Here is an 18,653-nt window from a genome sequence, read left to right as displayed (position 1 = left end):
TTTTTTTTTTTTTTTTAAGACATTGGTTGTGATTGAGAATTGTTTTGTTCAAATCTTACGCACTGCGATCTTTTGTGTTATATGCTGATCTATGCATAATCTTCGCTTCAGGGTGCGGGAGCTTTTGAAGTTGCAGCTAGACAATATCTAATTAATGAAGTTAAGAAAGCTGTTCAAGGGGTATGACTCTTGTATATTTCCTTGTTTTGAATTATATAAAAAACTATTGAAATGTTTCTGATATTCATAAATATGGAGCAGCGTGCCCAATTGGGTGTTGAAGCTTTTGCTGATGCCCTTCTTGTGGTGCCCAAGACACTTGCTGAGAATGCTGGGCTTGACACTCAGGATGTCATTATTGGTCTTACGGTACTACTTCTTTGTCCACATCACTGTTTGTTTTACCCGCTTCTAAAAGGTAGAAACTGAAGAAAAATTAAGTTATATTGTGTTTTGACTGCTTATCAGGGAGAGCATGACAGAGGTAATATCGTGGGTCTGAACCATCAAACAGGAGAACCAATGGACCCCCAAATGGAGGGTATATTTGATAATTACTCTGTTAAGCGCCAAATTATAAACTCAGGGTATGTAAAACTTTCTACTTGTATTTTCAAAATATCTTCATTTGCCTCACTTGTTCCCTGTATTTTGTAATAATTGGCATATCTTTCCATTTTCATTAATTTGCATATATCTTTCACTTCCTAATTGCTATCCTTTGTGCATGCTTAGCATGTAAGGCGGATCAGAATCTTTACAATGAATATACTCTTGTTTTTTTGTCTGAGAAACAATCGAGCTACTTTGTTTTTCAGGCCTGTGATTGCTTCACAGTTGCTCTTGGTAGATGAAGTGATTCGCGCTGGCAGAAACATGCGAAAGCCAACGTAAGCCATGTTTGTGTGCTTCAGGTTAATACTTTTTGGCTTATGCTATCCTGTTTTATGGTTTGGGTTTCTCATGGAGAATCTTCTACTGCAACGAGAACTGAAACGGTCTTTTTCTTTTAGAGGAAATATCCATTTTCTTAATGTTCAATTAGTTTTCAGCTTAAATTGAACATTTTTTCTTGTCATATTCATAGCCTTGGCCACTTTTTCCTTAAAACGCTCATAGATTGATTCAAATCTAATCCAGAATTAAATCAAAATGATTTGAATTTGGATGACTGAATACCCAAAGAAATTCCGAATGAAGTAGGTGGATTGAGGTAACAAATTGATCCTAAGCTTCACTATGATCTAGAAACAAACCCAGAAAAGAAGTGTTAAAAGAGTCCAAGATGCACTGATTTTTCTTCTGCTTGGTCGTCGATTTTGCTGATTTGATGGAGCATTGTTGTATGTTATACGATTCTAAACTCTCCTTTGTTCTGCCCCTACTCTCCCTAGAGGTGGCAAAATCTTCTCCAACGCTAAAATTTGTTTCAACTTGTTCGAAATTGAACCAATCACAACTTGACTTGATTAAAAATGAATACAAAATAATAATCCGTTTGAATTTAAAATGAGTTAAATCTGATATAGCTCCAGCTCAAGGTGATTCGAAAAATCAATATTTGAATTAAATGATTTTTTATATATTGAAATGATTTAATCTATAATTAAATCATCTTTCATAAAATAAGTGCTTGAACAAGTGATAGTTTTACTCTTTAATTATAACTTTAAATTTCGGAAAAATAATATTAATTATAATTATTATACAATTACATAGGTGATGTATTGTCAACTTTTTCAATATTGAATGTTTGAATTGGATTACAAAACTAATTTAAGACATAGTACATACGAATATCAAATGGTTTTGGGTGTTACCCTTATTATTTAAAACAATTAACTATCGAAAATTATATGGTTAACGTCACATTTGATTTGATTATAAAAATAATCATTTATAAATATACTGTTGGAAATACTCCTCCTTTATATTTTAACTTTAATACAACAGTAACTTAATTATAAAAATAAAATAATATAATAATTTGAGGATATTCTATCTCGTGCATTTGGTGTTGGGGGAAGACATGTGGTGTTGCACGTGGAGCCAGCCAGACTTTAGCCTAAAATTTACTATTGGAAATATTATTGCTGAAAATGGGCCACTGAAAAGGAACTTGGTTTGCACCCTGAAAATGGGTTCGAAGTGTGGTCCACCGCCTCTTGAGGAGTAAAGAGAGAATGGACCAAGTTTGGCCGGGTCCAAAAGAGTCGAGGTTAGAGAAAATATCGTTGGGAGTGACACTTTTCAGTGGTAATTGGGAACTTGGGGGTTTACTGCTGGAAGGTGCATTTTCTTAAAGTAGTTGTGCTCTGTTCTCTCTATTTGAAGCACTTAATAAGAGTTTTGAACGAACTTGCTTCTTTATTGATAATGTTTGAAATACATGGTTTAAATACATCTAAGATAGATTTAAGACAACAAAAACACAAGAAGGGCTTGATAAAAGGAAAAGATGAGACTGCAATAACGAGAATTTATAGCCCAGCATGGGATAGTTGCTCTGTAGCTTCTAAGAATAATAGTGGAAGGCATTGTGGTTTGAGTTGAACTTAGTCCTGATGATGATGGTTGTGGTTGTGTTGGGTCTTTGGCGAGTTGTTGGATTGTTCATCTTGTTTGCTCATGTTCATGGCTGAATTGGAGGAGCCAATTTGTGGTATTAGTGGTCAATATTGTGGCAAGACCTAAAGCCATGAGGCCCAAACACGATGACCAGTGACGATACTCCCAATGACATATTCCGTTGGGCCACTTCACCATTAGGCTCGAATTCCAACGAGAGTCTATTGCAATTCATCTGTTTAATGATTATTACCAGAAGATTTTAGGGTTGTTCTAGGGTTAGTATGAATTTCAAGCTAAGGTTATTTTCTAGATGCTATTAATCCGAAAATTTTGTGAGAAATGAGTTTCATGATGATTTTTGGTTATGATAGGTTCCACAAAGGTTTCAAGAATCAAATATAGAGTGAAGCTCTTGGTGGATTGAAATTGGTCAAGAAGGGAAATATGTGATTTATGAGATTGCAACCAAATGTTTAAGAGTTGTTTTCTAATATAACTATGGTATACTTATACTATCTAATATTTTAAATTGTATGGGGACAAGCACTTTTATGCTTTCATGTTTCAATTGATTTTGAATTGGAACAGTATGTTGGTCTTTGAAAGAATGGCTTTGAAATATGTTGTTTGTAAGTATGTTTTGATCATGAAAAGATTGATGTTTGAGAGTATTATTTGCAACCTTAAAGAATTGGTTGCTTATGATGGAAATGTTGAAAAAATTGTGCATTGGGGACATTGTAAGGATTTTACATGTCTTGAGATATAACACTATAGAAATGTGAAATGGTTTCACCCAATATATTATGATTTATTGTTTTTTTGGAGCTACTTGTGTTAAAAACCTATAACTAGCAGCAGTAAAAGTTAGTCATTGTGCACAATGTTTGTTTTCCTAGCTAGCAAGGGAAATGGTGCTAGTCCTGTGTTGCGAACTAAGAACATATGTTAATTATGTTGGTGGCAATAAGCACTGGATGAACCTATATAGTAAGGATTGGGCTGCCTTCAGTTTGGTCCTAGATAGTAGGGATAATGGTTCTATCCCTTAAGTTGGTATACCCTTGGTTTGTTATGTGCTTCTTGAGCATGTTCCACAAAAATGAAGTTTTCTAAAGTGTAGTTTACATGATCTCGTGTTCAAAATTCGGAAGCAAATACCATTGAAATATCAAGAGTAAGTCATCTCATGGCTAATCCAAAATATAACATTTATTACAAAATGTAAGTAGAGTTCAAAATCTATTTCAGACAAAAACATGACTAAACCAGTGGAGTACAACTCAAGGAAAAGGCTGATGTCTACTGAAAGCCTTATTGAACACTTACCAAAATTGGCAACAGTAGTAATTCCTCCCAAAAAGTAGCGAGCCAAGCAATCTATTAATCTAAAATAATAAACGCATCTTACATGTGTGAGTTATAAATAATTCTATGAGATGATATGAGAAGGGAGAACAAGTTAAACAAAAAAATGTTTATCAAATACAATTTCAAATTTAATGCAAATAAACAATTTCCAAATATTCTCAAAGTTCATTTCCCAAGTGTAATCAAATTTCCAAAGATTTTCAAAATTTGCTTCCCAAGCGTAATCAAATCATTTAAAAGTGTTTTCAATAAATTCAAGAGTTTATAAAGTCTAGTAGTTGAAATAAAACCATTCGTATTTTTTAAATCCTTTTAAAAATGATGAAAAATTGTAAAACAAGCCTTAAGTATCAATACATTGCTTAGATGCATTGATACTTTTCAAACAAAATTCCTTTTAGGACTTCTTGGACTAAATGTAATAATACTTTTGTTCAAAGTATTGATATTTTTTATCCAGAATGCAATTCTGGGAATCTGTGAGGAGCAAGTATTGATACATTTTCTACAAAACCAAATTTCTCAACCTAAAACCCATTTCTAAGACCTCAAAGAAGTCTATAATTCTTCACATTCAAATGCCCAAAAGTTCAACATCAAAATGGATACAAATCTCAAATTTTGGAATTATTTTTCTTTTCTTTTTTTCCTTAGCTCATCTTTTCTATTTTTTTCCCCTTAACTAATCTTTTGATCCTAAAAATGGATTCAAGATTGATGCCATCTACAAGCTTGCTCAAAAGTTCTATCTTGATGACTTCAATCATCAAGAAAAATTGCAGATGAAATATGAATTGTAACATTTTGAACTTGATATTAGGTGAGTATATGTTTGCACAGTGTTTCAACTCTCTTATAACTATGCCGGTTAATGTTAAAGGTAGAAAAATCAATTGTGAATTTTCTCTTAGGTTGTTTAATTGCATATGAAATATCAATTGAAGCTTTTGAACTTGATATTAAGCAAGATATCCAAAGTTATGCTAGTTAATATCAAAGACAGAAAAAATAATTGTATATGCTTTTCAATATCGTTTGGTTCGACTTATCTTAACTCTTCCAATTTCTATTACAACTACAAAACATACATTTTTAGTTATGGAAATTCTAAAGACAAAGTTGCGTAATAAGATGGAAAATGATTTTCTTGCTAGTTCACTTATCTTTTATATTGAGAAAGAGATTGTTAGGACCATTGATACTGATTTAGTCATAGATGAAAGTCTAATGTTAATTTTTTCTTTTGCTTTATGTCTATTTATATTAGTGAATCTAAAAACTTATATTTAAATTGTTAATGAAATTTTATGATATAATTTAATTTTATTTCAAAAGTGATTAAGTTTTTGCTCTGAATCAAATCTTTGACCTGATCCATGACCTTGTATGATTACTCGCCACCCCTCATACAAAATTCTAGATCCGCCGTTGGTCTAGAGTAAATTTACCTTGGTGAGTTTGTGAGTACCAAAATCAATCAAAACTTGAATTTTTAAAAGTAAAATGAATTTTTAATAAATCAAAATTTTTGGAAAATCAAACCCATAAACTTAGATGTTTTGAACAAAGGAACTTTACCTCTAGATGGCCTTAGAATCAAAATTTGAGCTTAAGAACGATTTTTAAATGCTTAAAATCCATAGATTTGATGAGAAAAAAAGTGAAGAGAAAATAATGGATGGATTTTTGAGAGACAACGTTTTTTTTTTGGCTATTTAGGGAAAAGTCTGAGGTTTTAGGGCTCTTAAATAGTGTGAAAAGTCTAAAATACCTTTATTTTTTCAAATATGCAACTCATGTATTAATACATTTGGGACATGTATTGATCAATGCTCATAAAAATCCTTTTCTAGGTTTCACGTATCGATATATGATGAACATGTATTGATAAATGCTCATAAAAAACCTTTTCTGGGTTTCATGTATCGATACATGATGAACATGTATTAATACATTTTGTCCAAAATGTAGTTTTCAAGTTCAAAACAAATGTTTTGACCCTTTAATGGTCTAAACTTTCAAGCACACTCATTTGGCCATCAAATCATGATTTTCTAAGATATAATTGTTCATAAACCATGTTCAAAAACATCAAATTAACAAATAACCAAGCTAAGTTACAAATCTAATCTTAAGTAAAAAGTGGGGTTTCACAATACTAGGTGAACAAAATTGTGAAGGACCTTCTTTGAGCTTGCTTAATTGATCTAAATAATACTTGGAAGGATTATTTATGCTTGACATAGTTAAGGAATCCTCAAGGATCAGAGACAATGTAGATTATAATGGGGAAAAACAAGGTGATTAAAGAAAGACCTAAAATTTCACAAGATTTTCGAAAAAGCAAAGGACAAGGAGAGGTAAGATTTAGAACTTTAATAGAGAGGTTAAGGCTTGTTGAAAACATCGCTTATCACTACTGTTATGAGGCTTGAAAGGCAAAGAAGTTAAGCCATGTTATATGGGACCATTTAAAATTCTTGGTAAGTTGGAAAAATTACAAATAGAGAAACTTTACTACTAAAACTTTGGGGAAAGTCATTCTAGCACTAAATGATCCATTAAAGGAGGATCTAACTTATTAGGAGCAACCGATGTCAATGTTGAATAGGCAAGTTAAGAAAATTTTTGCTTTAAGTTGTTTCAATAAAGGCATTGTGGTGTAATCACACGAGTGAGGAAGTAACTTGAGAAGTCAAGATGAGATGAGAACTAATACCCACACCTAGTTGAAAGATAAAGTATAGTCATATATCGATAAAATTCGAAGATCAAATTTTCTTAAGGGGTATAGAATGTGAAAACCTTGAGTGTAATACGTGTAGAATAACGTAAGAGTGGTAACATGGACCAAGGGTAATTTCGTTCTCTTCTTGGTGAGTTTTATCAAATATTTTACATCCAAAAATTAAAACTTAGAATAAAGCGGTGACGTGGACCAAGGGTCATCTCTTATACCTTTTCACATACACCTTTTTCTCTTATCTTATTCTCTTGTACTTTTTCACAATTTTTCTCTCTTACCTTCTATTCAAGAATAAGTCTTATCACATTATCAATAACCATTAAACACCTAGTATTTCAATGTTTATCTAATGAGTTTCAAATCATTACTCATTATATACAATAAAACCACTACTTTAATATCCATATAATGAGTTTCAGTAATGGTTACTCATTATATACATTAAAACTTTTGTCAATAAATGTTACTTATTATGTGTGTTAAATCCTATTATTGAGTAACTCTTTCTTCCGGCTTTAGAAATAGTGCTTTCACAGTTTATTTGAAGGGAAGATTTTTAAAGCTAAAGCAAAAATATATTTTCACTCAGAGTTTCTTCCTCTAAATATTCTCTCTCTATCTCTATTCTACTTAGTCATCTTCACTCTATTCTCAACTTTATTCTAGTGTTCATTTATTCTCAGTCTTACTTTATTGCTTTGGCAATGTTACTCTACTGTTTACCTATTTTTTACCTATTCTCAACCATTACTCTACTACTTGTCTATTTTCTTCCACTTGTCAAAATACTCAATACTTTAGGAACTACTTCAATGTTCTTTTCCATCACCTCCAATGCATTTTTTTTACTTATTTGCAACATTTCTTTCTCTCTTCTCACAAGAATCCCTTTACACATATCAAAATAATTAATACCCACTACTTAAATTTTTATTTTTCCTAATTTAAAATCACCATGTAAAAGGTTAGACAATGGTCTCAAAATCTCCACTCTACTTTTTCAAGATATTTTTGAATTTTTTAAATAAAAATTATATTGTTTAACTTTCTCTTTATATTCTTTTTTAATTTCAAACTCAAATCATTAAATATGATAACATAATATTTTAGTAATGTAAAAAAAGTATAGAGATTAATTTTATCTCTATTAAGAATGTGTTGCTCACAACTTTAACTAGAAATTGTAAGATAAATTTGCTTATACATTACATCTTATTACACATTTATTTGCATGTTAATAGATACTTATAATTGTATGCAGAAAGAAAGCAACTTATTATTGCAAGTTTTATTGACATGTTCTAGCTAGCTTGCATCTAAAAATTTCTTTTCTTTTCTCTTCGAATAATAGATTTAATTTATGGGAAATGATAATAATATATTATTTGCCAAAATTAAATGTCTGGGTCAGCCATCCTTGTGATACCGCAGGAAAGAGAGAGTTTGAAACTTGTTGACTGTATTAAAGACAGAGTTTCCAGGAAAAAGAAACTTTTGACTGCAGCTGAAAGAAAAGGTTGCAATGCTTGATGGTGTAGGGGTTGAAAAGATGAATGAGTTATTTAAGCTAGGCAAGTCTCCCTTAAATGATTAGAAGTTAATCGGAAGTGCAGCGGGCTAGATAGACTTGTGGTGTTGGTCTGTTGGCCTTCTGTTATGGCCCAATTTGGTCAAGATATATTGTGGTTTTATCATCTGTGGATTTGGATGGTGCTAGTAAGTTGTTTGAGATCAAAGACTGCAGATGACTTTGGGGTAACGGAAGCTGTTTTGCTTTATTTCTGGCTTTGGTAAAAATAATGGGTTGTCTACTCCGATGGAGGCTTTCTCCATAATGTTTTCTCTGGCGGTTAAAGTGAGGATTGTTGAAGCGGCAGCTGGTGTTGGGCAGTGGAATATATTGTCCATTTTAGGAGACAGCTCTTTGAATGAGAGCTTAATTTCTTTCTTCATGAGTTGTTGTCTTCGTTGAAGATTGTCTCATTACTAGAAAACTGGACGATTAGCTGTTTTGGGAAGAGAAGAAACATTGCCAGTTTTCAGTTAAGAAGTTCTCCTCTTTCTGGATGTTAATTCCAGTGATTCAAATTAGGCAATGGTGGAATACTTTACTCAAGCTAGGGAAGTTAGCCTCACTCCTTGTCTTGCTTCGTTTCAATTATCCTTCTCGAACACAATTGCAATTTTGGGAGGTTGGAGGGTTTAGTTTGACAAGCTTGGCCGTTGCTTTAGCTGGTTTTTTGTGCAGTGATAGTAATAGTATTGTTACAACTTACAACTTGATTTATGTGACACAGAATTTTCGTGTGAGAGTTTTGATTGAACTGCTGGTTATTTTAGTTCTGAAATTCTAAGAGGCCAAGTGGTTGCCGGTCTTATCTGGTACATATTGGCTTTCCTTCAAAGTGTATAATACATATGTGTACTTTGAGTGGTGGTTTGAAGGTGGGTACATAGAAAAATCTCCACTGCTTGGTAGACTTTTGCTTTCTACGTGTTTGCTTGTTCTAAACTTGCTGAGTTAGATATTTCTTTCTTCAGTTTTTAGATGTTTTGAGCCCTGTTTTGACAAGTTCCAGTTCTAGGTTATGTGTTCACAACTTGGGGGCTGCAAGCTGCTAGCCTTTGTATTTTGTGCTGGCTTCAACGGCGAAAATTTCATATTCAGAAACCATCTTGAAGCAGAGGACCAAAGCAAAATTGTATATTAAACAAAGGATTGAGATTTACTTTGACTCTTCTTTTAACATTGCCTTGATCAGTTACGTTTTGACCATTTATGATTTGCATATATCAAAAGGAAAGAAAGGCCCCTTATTCAAGTCTAAAAAATGTTGTTCTGGCAAGGAGAAATGATTTGCATGCATCAACAGTTGAAGCTTCAACTATTTAATGGTAAAATTAAAATATCTTAACCTCTTTAAATTTTGATTAAAATTATATAAATATTAATTAATTTTTAAAATAAATATTTTACCTCAATATAAATATTATTAATAAAAATTATAAAAAAATTAAAATATTTTTTTTATTAATTTAAAAAATTAATAATAATAATAATAATAATAACAGAGTATCGATCAGTGCTCTCAAGGAAAGAGAGCACTGATCGGAGGAGCACCGATCGATGCTCACCAAAGGAGGGCAGCACCAGATCGGTGCTCCCAAGGGAGGGGAGCATCGATGGTCCCCTGGGGGAGCTCGATTGAAGCTCCTTAAGTGAGCATCGGGCTCCCCATCTGGGGAGCACCAAGTGCTCCATGGGGAGCTTGATTGGGGCTTATCAGGGGAGCTCCGATGCTCCCATTATGGAGAGTTTTTTTTTAATTAATAAAAAAATTAAAAATAATAATTATAAAAATTAATTTAAAAATAAAATTATTTTTTTTATTACATCAGTAAATTGATAAAAATATTAAAAATTAGACTTATATATTTATCAAAAAAAAATTTTTTACAGTAAAGTGTATATTTTAAAAATTAATTAATTTTTTTATAATTTAAATTAAAATTTTAAAAAATAAAAATATTTTATTTTAAAATTAATTAAGATGATAAATCATAACAATACGACATATTGTAGAGAGAGGGGAAAATATATATTATTATATTATATAAAGTAAAAGTAAAGGTTGAAGGCCATGCAAAAGTAAAAGTCTACATCAATTGTTCTCAATTCTCAAGAAAAGAAAGAAGGGTGATGTGAAAGCTCAGTGACAGCAGTTTACCCTCACTTCTCCCCTTGAATTCTGACAATACCAAAGGTAAGACGGGGCGGGGCGGTGGTCCAGCTGACTGGTGTGCCTCGGTGTGCGAGACGGAAAAGAAACAAAAAAAGTCAAGAAAAAAGGAACTCAAATCCCATATAAAGGCAAAGCAAGACCTCCATTTCGCCTTAAAGCATGACACAAAGGCCTATCAACGTAGGCTAGCAGACGTCCAGACGTTTCCCTTGTTTCTTTTTTGTGTCAATCCAATAAAAGAAAGAAAGAAAGAACTTTTCTCTCTCTTCTCGTTCAATCATAATGCACTCAATTGCTATATCATTTCTAACCTTTTTCTTTACTGAACCATCATCTGTCTTGCCGTACTGCCTTGGATTTCTCTCTCTCTGTCAAATTTTGTAGGGTCTTCCAAGGTTGGGCCACGTGATTCACACCTATTTGAGAATAAAAATATATACTTTATTTTCTATTTCCATTTCGAATTAGGATAACGTTAATGGAAAATTATTCCTTAATCAATGGAGTTTCTAAACTTCACCGACAAAGTTAGAGTGTTGTCACATATCTTATTAGCTTGTACTAAAATTATGATAATAAAATTACATATAGTAATATTTTAATTTTGTTTGTGATGTGTAAAAATTTTACTTAGTGTGTATAAAAGAATAATCGTAGTGTTTATATGTAGTTTTTTTTTAAAAAAAAAATCATCGGGTTTATATATAGTTTTATAAATTTAATTCCACATAAAACATAGTTTAGATAAAAAAATTATACTTGCAATTTTGCGTATGAATGGGATATGTCATGAGGTTGGAAAGGAAATTTTTGACCCTCAATAGCATAATATGCTATTATCTTTTGTTGGAACATTCAAATTAAGGTGTTTCAAGAGCCTTTAATTCACTTAACCTAATCTTTTATATTTTTCTTTTTCTTATGAGCAAAGCCATGGATGAAAAATATGAAATATTATCTTTTAAGGTAGGAACTGAATTTTTTTTTTATGTATGTATATGCATATATACTTCTTATTTTGGTTATTCTACTACCAATATGAATCATATGTAGGAGGACCCATATATAAGTGGTTGTTCATTGACTTTGCTGTGATTAATAATTTATAGGATGATTTGACAAAATGAGTGTAACAAGTGGGGCACTTTGTTTTTGAGTAAATTACAACAATGCTTTAACTCTTTGTGGGCACTAAATTGCTGGGCCCAAGTAAGAAGACTTACTATAACAATTATGCTTATATATGCTTACATGCCTGCATGCTTTAACCCTTTGGGCACAAAAAGTCCCTTCTTGGTCTCTCTGCAGATACTGATAAAGGTTTCTTTGTAGCCAGGCTCCGAATGTGAAGTTGAGGTTGTTACTTGTTGCCATTCTTGCCCAATTTCCTAGGAATGGAAGATTGATATATAGGAGTCAAGGCTCCGTCAAGTGGAATATTAATTTTGGCTCATATTTTGCTGCTTGCTGTTTACTTTTGAGGGTAAAAAGTAGAAACAAAAAACATATTGACACAAAAGCAAAATAATGATTTTTTTTAAAGATTAAAAAAATAAAATATGTAATTTTTTAAATGACATAATACATAATTTTACTTCTTTATTAACTAGTTATATTATAATTAGTACCACATTTTTTTACCTTATTCATTTTAAATCAATTATGATATTATTTTTTCTTTTTATAACAATTTTTCAAAAAAGATAAAAAAACAAATAGTTAAAGTATTAACCGAATGAAACTTTTATCTTTCAGTTTTGAATTTTCATATTTATAAATAGGTGACATACATGATTTCAAAGTTTAATTTTTTTTACTGTTTATTACTTTTCAATACATTTTTTTTATCAATTTAATCATAAAACTGAGCACATGGCAGATTTTTTTTTTGGATGCTTTTACAGTAACAGAAGAGAGGACTAAGAATTGAACCAATAATTTCTACCACGTACCCGACCCTCACATTATCAAAAGATTAATATATGCCAAAGATAATGTAGATGCCATGTTGATAGAATTTTTTTTGTTTTGAAATTTGTGGATACTTTCATTTTTTCATATGAAAAATACGGTTTGCCATAGCCAGTCTCTAGCCAAGGAAGACAGGAGACTTGTTTTGGCATAATCATTTTCCACCTCTAATTCTATTGCTGTATTAACTTGTGATGCGCCTACAGCTCCCTTTATCGCATTCAGCTCACTCACTCCCCTGTCTTAGCCTTAGCCAGTAGTAGCGTTTCATCCGATCATTCCTCCCGTTAGCTTGGCTTTGCTAACCATAAACTTACTGTACAATGCCAACTCTCAAAACTTTCCAGACCAAAGAAAAACCTCCCCTATGATTCTCGTCCCCCTATGCCTTACCGGCGTTGTAATTGTGTCCCTCTTGAACCTGTTGAAGCACCCACAGCTCGTGCCAAAGTCTCAAAAGTATCTGGCCTAACTTTTGCAAATGCATTCCACATAGGACTTTGTGATTGTGCTTGTCTGCATTTCCCATATGAACTCAACTATACCTTTGCCACCATAACACCAGGAGACATCATCCGGAACTCTCTCTCCATTCTCCTCACCTCATTGCTCTCTCAACTAACCCTTTTCACCTTCGCTGCCTCACTCCATCACCCTTACCCTCTCATTTCAGCCAGCCTAATCTGCTCCATTGGATTTCTTTTCTCGGTTTGCCTGCAAAGTTTGTCCCACTACAGCTTTTGTGTCTTTTCATCCAAAAATCGGCTCCTTGTTCCCCCTCACCCCACATTCTCTTTCTTAACCACTTCATCGCTCTCCATAACCCCACTCCGACCCTTTCTTTTCTCTTTCTATTTTTTTCCGTCATCACTCACCAAGAACTCTGGTGTCATTCTGTTAATAAGTTTGTTTGTGGTTTTTTTTTTCTTCTTTTACTTTACTAACCTTTAAGCACTTTTTTCTCCCATCTCCTTAGCATTGGTTAACTTTATTGGAGGCCATTCATAAGTTCTGAATTGCCTCCTTCCAAGCTTTCCATCTGAATCTGGGGTGTCATGCTCCTCTCGGCTTCACTTTCCACCACCAGCTCTGTGGCTTCCATCCCTGGCACATCTTGGCTATCCAACGCAAATCAGCACTCAAGATCATACCCTTGTACTCTCTGTATCAATGGTGGGGCTTTTTTCTTTCTTAGCAGAAATTACCCTATAACCTGTAAAAAGCTAAAGTTCAACAGGATCTTTCTATCCCTTGGCCACATTCCAACATTCACCTCCTAGGATCAAAAAGTAACGTCATTAACTCAACTCCCAATTAGACATTCACGCCCGCATTCCTATCATGCATTAGTTTTTTTTTTTTTTTTTCTCAAGCCGAAATACTTTTAAATAAATTTTAAATCTCAAATTTGACATTTACAAACTGTTTTTTTTTCTTTGTTTTGTCTGACATTAATTTTTTTTGGGATTTTCTTATTTTTTTTTATAGTTGTTTGTTTTTTCTTTTTTGCCAATGGCCAATTAGCTATTTGGCTTATTAGTTACAAAAGTAAGAAAGAACATAAGAAAAAAAAAACCCAATAATTTCAATTAATCTAGGTTGAGGGGATGTTTGGATTTTCACTGGGGGACACATTCTCCCTTACAAGTTGTCTAGAGTTTACATATTAGTCCCAATGCTCATCCAAGACTTAAATTGGGGATAATTTTTTTTAGCTCTTAAAGATAAGGTGTTTTCGAAAATAACTCTCTTTTTACTTTTAACTGTTTTTAGCCAAGAGAAAATATTTGTAGACGAAATTACCTTTAATGAAACTTGCTCATATTCAAGCGCATGTGTTGAAAAAAAAATTATTACACATCATATTTAAGGTGTTTAACTTCAAGAGTTAATATCTTGGTGAAATATAAAGATAGAGACTATGTTATACATGATGTTTAAAAATTAATGTAGTTATATGTCATGTTTAAAAAATTGTTATTAGACGCCATGTTGAAAAAAAATTATTACACATCATGTTTAAGATGTTTAACTCCAAGAATTTGTCATAGTAAAATACAAAACTAGAGTCCAGGTTACACTCTATGTTTGAAAAAAAATTGTTACATGATATGTTGAAAAAAAAGTTGTTACACATCATGTTTAAGGTGTTTAACTTCAAGAATTTATGTCTTATTTTAAATGTCATATTTAAATAATATAGTTGTTACATGTATATTAAAAAAAAAATTGCTACACGTCATATTGAAAAAAAAGTTATTATACGCCATATTTAAGGTGTTTAACTATAAGAGATAATGTCTTAGTGAAATATAAAGATAAAGACCAAGTTACACGTTATGTTTAAGTTGTTTAACTCCAAAAGTTTATGTCTTAGTGAAGTAAAAAATAGAGATCAAGTTACATGCCTTGTTTAAACCATGCCATATTGAATAGATTTGTTACACACCAAGTGCATTACAGTTGTTATTTGCAAGCATGGCATGTAACAACTTTGAGCAATGTTTTAATTTATAGATTTCACTTATAAAACCTATCAACTTTAGGGTTTTGTGAATGTAAACCAATAAACCAAAGAACAAACATTGATATTATCTATGCTTTTTCGTTTGTAGATCGATGATGATATGGTGAGAAATAGACAAAGAGAGATGGTGATGGTGGTAAAATTAGAGAGAGTTAGATGGCAGGAGAGAGACATCGAGAATGCAGTAAGCGGATGTGTGAGAGAGAAATTGATAAAATTAGAGAGAGTTGGATGGCAAGAGAGAGAAATCAGGAGCACATCAGACAAATGTGGGAAAGAGAAATTGGGAGGGAAAATTGTGATAATTGGTTTAATTTGTCTAAAATGGCTTTAAGGGTATTTTTGTTAAGTCTTGATAAAAATTGATTAAAACAATTAATTTTATAGTAAGGGCTATTTTTGAAATGGCTTTATGAAGTTGATCATTTCTCGCAATTTTCTCCTTAAATTAACCAAAGTCCTTCATATAAGTGGCATGGTTATGGTGTCTAAATTGCACAATTGGTGCGGTGTGCTATTACATGTCCGAACTCTACTTTGGATGCACAGTTTCTTGCTTATAATTGAAAAACCATCCCCTTATATCACTCTTTAACTTGAGAGTTCTAGCTAATGTTGGCTCATCTTGAGTCCTTGTATATACAAGTTGATAACTTTAAGACTCCAACTCCATATGTTCTCTATATAAACATAATATAATGTTGCATCTGACTTAATTAAAATGAGCATCAAATTGCCTTGATCGTATGTGCATTGTCACTACATTTACATTATGCTTCTTCAAGATATTAATTGAGCACTTGAAGAAGTCCTTCAATTCTATTTATTACCACCTTTGCCAAAGAGTCAACTTCACTATTTACTTCCCTTAGAACATGTGTGACCTTCCAACACAGGATTAGCTTCTACAAATGTTTTTATGGTTGTTAAATTATAGATTTGATATTTTTAGACTTCTTTATTTCTCTCTCTCTTTTTTTTTTTATTTTTTTCTTAGAATTTTGTCTTTTTTTGTTACCTTTATTAGTAAGTTTTTGGTTTTATTTTATTTTTGTATATTTTTTAGTTTACCTTTATTGGTGTTCGTTTATTATTTTTGGTTTTCATCACACATTTATGGGAAAACTATTCTGTATTTTCAACTTAATTTGAAATAGAATAAAAAAAAAGCACAAAGTACCCAATAAGTCCATGTATTATAGTGTTTTCATCAATGTAGTAGCACTACTCCAAAACTGGTTAATTTAGTCTCTCAATTTTGAAATTTTGCACAATTGAGTCCTTCCCTTTATTGTTGTCCAATTTTACCATTATTGTTGCTGATATCATGCTAATTTGTCAAGATTTGCTAACGTGGCAATGACATGGGTTTGAAATACTAGCGTGGTAGTGATACCGCGGTAATGATGACATAAAAAATCTCAAAAAAAATTCAAGGGTACAAGATTAAATTGAACAAAATTCAAGAGTATCTGTCAATGCTCAATTATTTAATAACTTGTCTGTCCAACTTGGAAGTTAATTTTGATAACTATTAAATTATCTATCTATTTCTATGTACGAAAAATTTTATTAATAAAACCAGAATATTTTTGTTCATTTTATTTGTAAATTATCATTTTAAATCAATACTATTAGTTATATTTTCAATAACAATTATAAATGAATAGCGATCAAATTTATTTAATACCTAAATAAGAATCGTAAAGAAATTATAACACTTGAAGGAGGTCGATTTGGTGGTAATTCTTCAATCATCATAGTCAAGAAGTTATTGATAGGATTATTTGGTGTTTTGTGTCATGGCACAAATTGGGGAACTATGACTAGCGCACAAGCTTGGTAGACAAAACATGTGAGACCTAAGTAAGCTTTCATACATACAACTTGACTAATATATGTCATTCATAACAAGACCTTATAGCCATGATCATTTGCATAAAATTTTCTTAACTTCATATTGAACAATAGCCCCTTGGTTCATAATCACATATAAAACTTTAAACATAATATCCCAGTAGCCAAACATTGGCTAAAACATTAGGTCATTTAGACATTACATTAAACAAAACATAAAGCAGTGTAGCGCCTATATAATATGTTAAAATAATAAATTATCGACACTGTGCAGAAACATAAAATATGACTCTGACTTAGTGGAGTGGACTTGTCATGATGGGAAGCCTACAAGATGCCAAAATGTGTTTGTTTAGGATATGACGCTATGCCACCCAAACCTCAATATCTATTTATCTGCACAATACAATCAAAGGGGTAAGTCATATTAATACTTAGTGAGTGGAAGCATATAATCGAAAGTATATGTGCAAGGATAATGGAAACACACATCCACTAAAGAAAAACATCATTAACATAAGCTACAAGCTATTTAGCATGCAAGGGTAGGGTAGTCTATTTTTGTCATACCTACCAAAGCTCATCATCATAGCTGTCTACCGACTTTGTCTATGATATGAACTGGCCCACCGTATGGCCATCTACATACATGATTAGCATACTTACCTCATAAGCGCTCACATCGATGCTAAATCATTTGACTCCATACAGCTTGCATTGAATTGTCTTGCATTTAACATACATGTACGACTCTTATCTTAAGCCTTTGCATTTATCATAGTTCATAAGCATGGCATAACACAATTCACATTTTCACATCCTAAGCGTGCCACTACATAGTCATAACATCATATCATAGAGTGGTCTTCCTTAGACATAACATAGTTAATGTATGGTGGCCAACGGACGAACAATATAACATCATCATATCTGATAACTTTATTATATAGAGTTATTTTGACACATTTTGAGGGCTTAAATAGTTAGACCTTTGAGATTTTAGGTTCAAATCGTAGCATTTTAAGTGTTTTTTTAGTTTAAGTTTAATTACATGTTGAGTAGTTAATTTAAGTTATTTTGTTAAATTTTACATTATTTTGTTTTAAATTACTTTAAGAATAGTATTGGTAATCTCTCTTATTGCTTGTGTAAGAAAATTGATGAAAATCCATATAAGTATTGTGATAGCTTCATTCATATATGTTATGATATTTTGACCATATCTCTGTTTATAGAACTCCAAATGAAGTGATTCTTAAACCAATAGACTTATAAGAGGAAGGGATAAAACTTTTATGTTTACCACCTCATCCAGTTCGGATTGGATCATGGTCAAAATATTTGTCTAATTCTAAGTAGTGTAGCAGTATTCATGGACTGAAGATGACATAGTATTTTGAGAATATGTTTCAATCCAGAAGTCCAGTTGACATGATTCTTAAGCCATTGGAAAGCTAAGAGATAGGGCTGAAACTTTTATTTACCACTTTTCCCAGTTCAGAACAGATTAAGGTGAAAATCACATTTGAAGTTGCTAGATTGCTATAATACTAGGAGAACAAGGTTGCAGCGCTAGTGAAAGGACGTTCATCATACAATTTTACAGAGAGCATAGTGTCGCAGTGCTAGAGAAGTAGCACTGTATGCTACTATAACAAAAAAACTAGTGTCGTGGTACCAAGAAATCAAGGCCATGGCACTGGGTGATTTTCCAAAAATAAAAATTTGACAAGATTTTGAAAATTAGGTTACTTGGATCCTATTTAAAGGACCTTTTTCAAAGGTTTTAAGGAGTAGGCAGCTAGAAACTATTCTAGAGATTTGGAGCCAAGAACAAAGTAAGAAAACAAGAGAATTTGAGAGAGAA

The 18,653-nt window shown here is 32.1% G+C and overlaps 1 protein-coding gene across 1 annotated transcript in view; it reads left to right on the top strand.

Moving 5' to 3' along the window:
• LOC110422797 (T-complex protein 1 subunit zeta 2-like) overlaps nt 1–1,078 on the top strand; it is a 1,497-nt gene extending 419 nt beyond the window's left edge. The window contains exons 2-5 of the mRNA XM_021436812.1: nt 112–180; nt 262–369; nt 469–587; nt 819–1,078. Of these exons, the coding sequence (XP_021292487.1) occupies nt 112–180; nt 262–369; nt 469–587; nt 819–894 (372 nt within the window). The 3' untranslated portion in view covers nt 895–1,078. The remainder of the gene's footprint in view (nt 1–111; nt 181–261; nt 370–468; nt 588–818) is intronic.
• Nucleotides 1,079–18,653: the final 17,575 nt, after the last annotated feature.

The sequence above is a fragment of the Theobroma umbraticum genome, unplaced genomic scaffold, assembly GCF_002168275.2.
Source record: "Theobroma umbraticum cultivar Fairchild unplaced genomic scaffold, ASM216827v3 scaffold_146.0, whole genome shotgun sequence".
NCBI lineage: Eukaryota > Viridiplantae > Streptophyta > Magnoliopsida > Malvales > Malvaceae > Theobroma > Theobroma umbraticum.
Note: the sequence above shows the minus strand (reverse complement) of the source record. Positions and strands in the feature narration are given on the sequence as shown.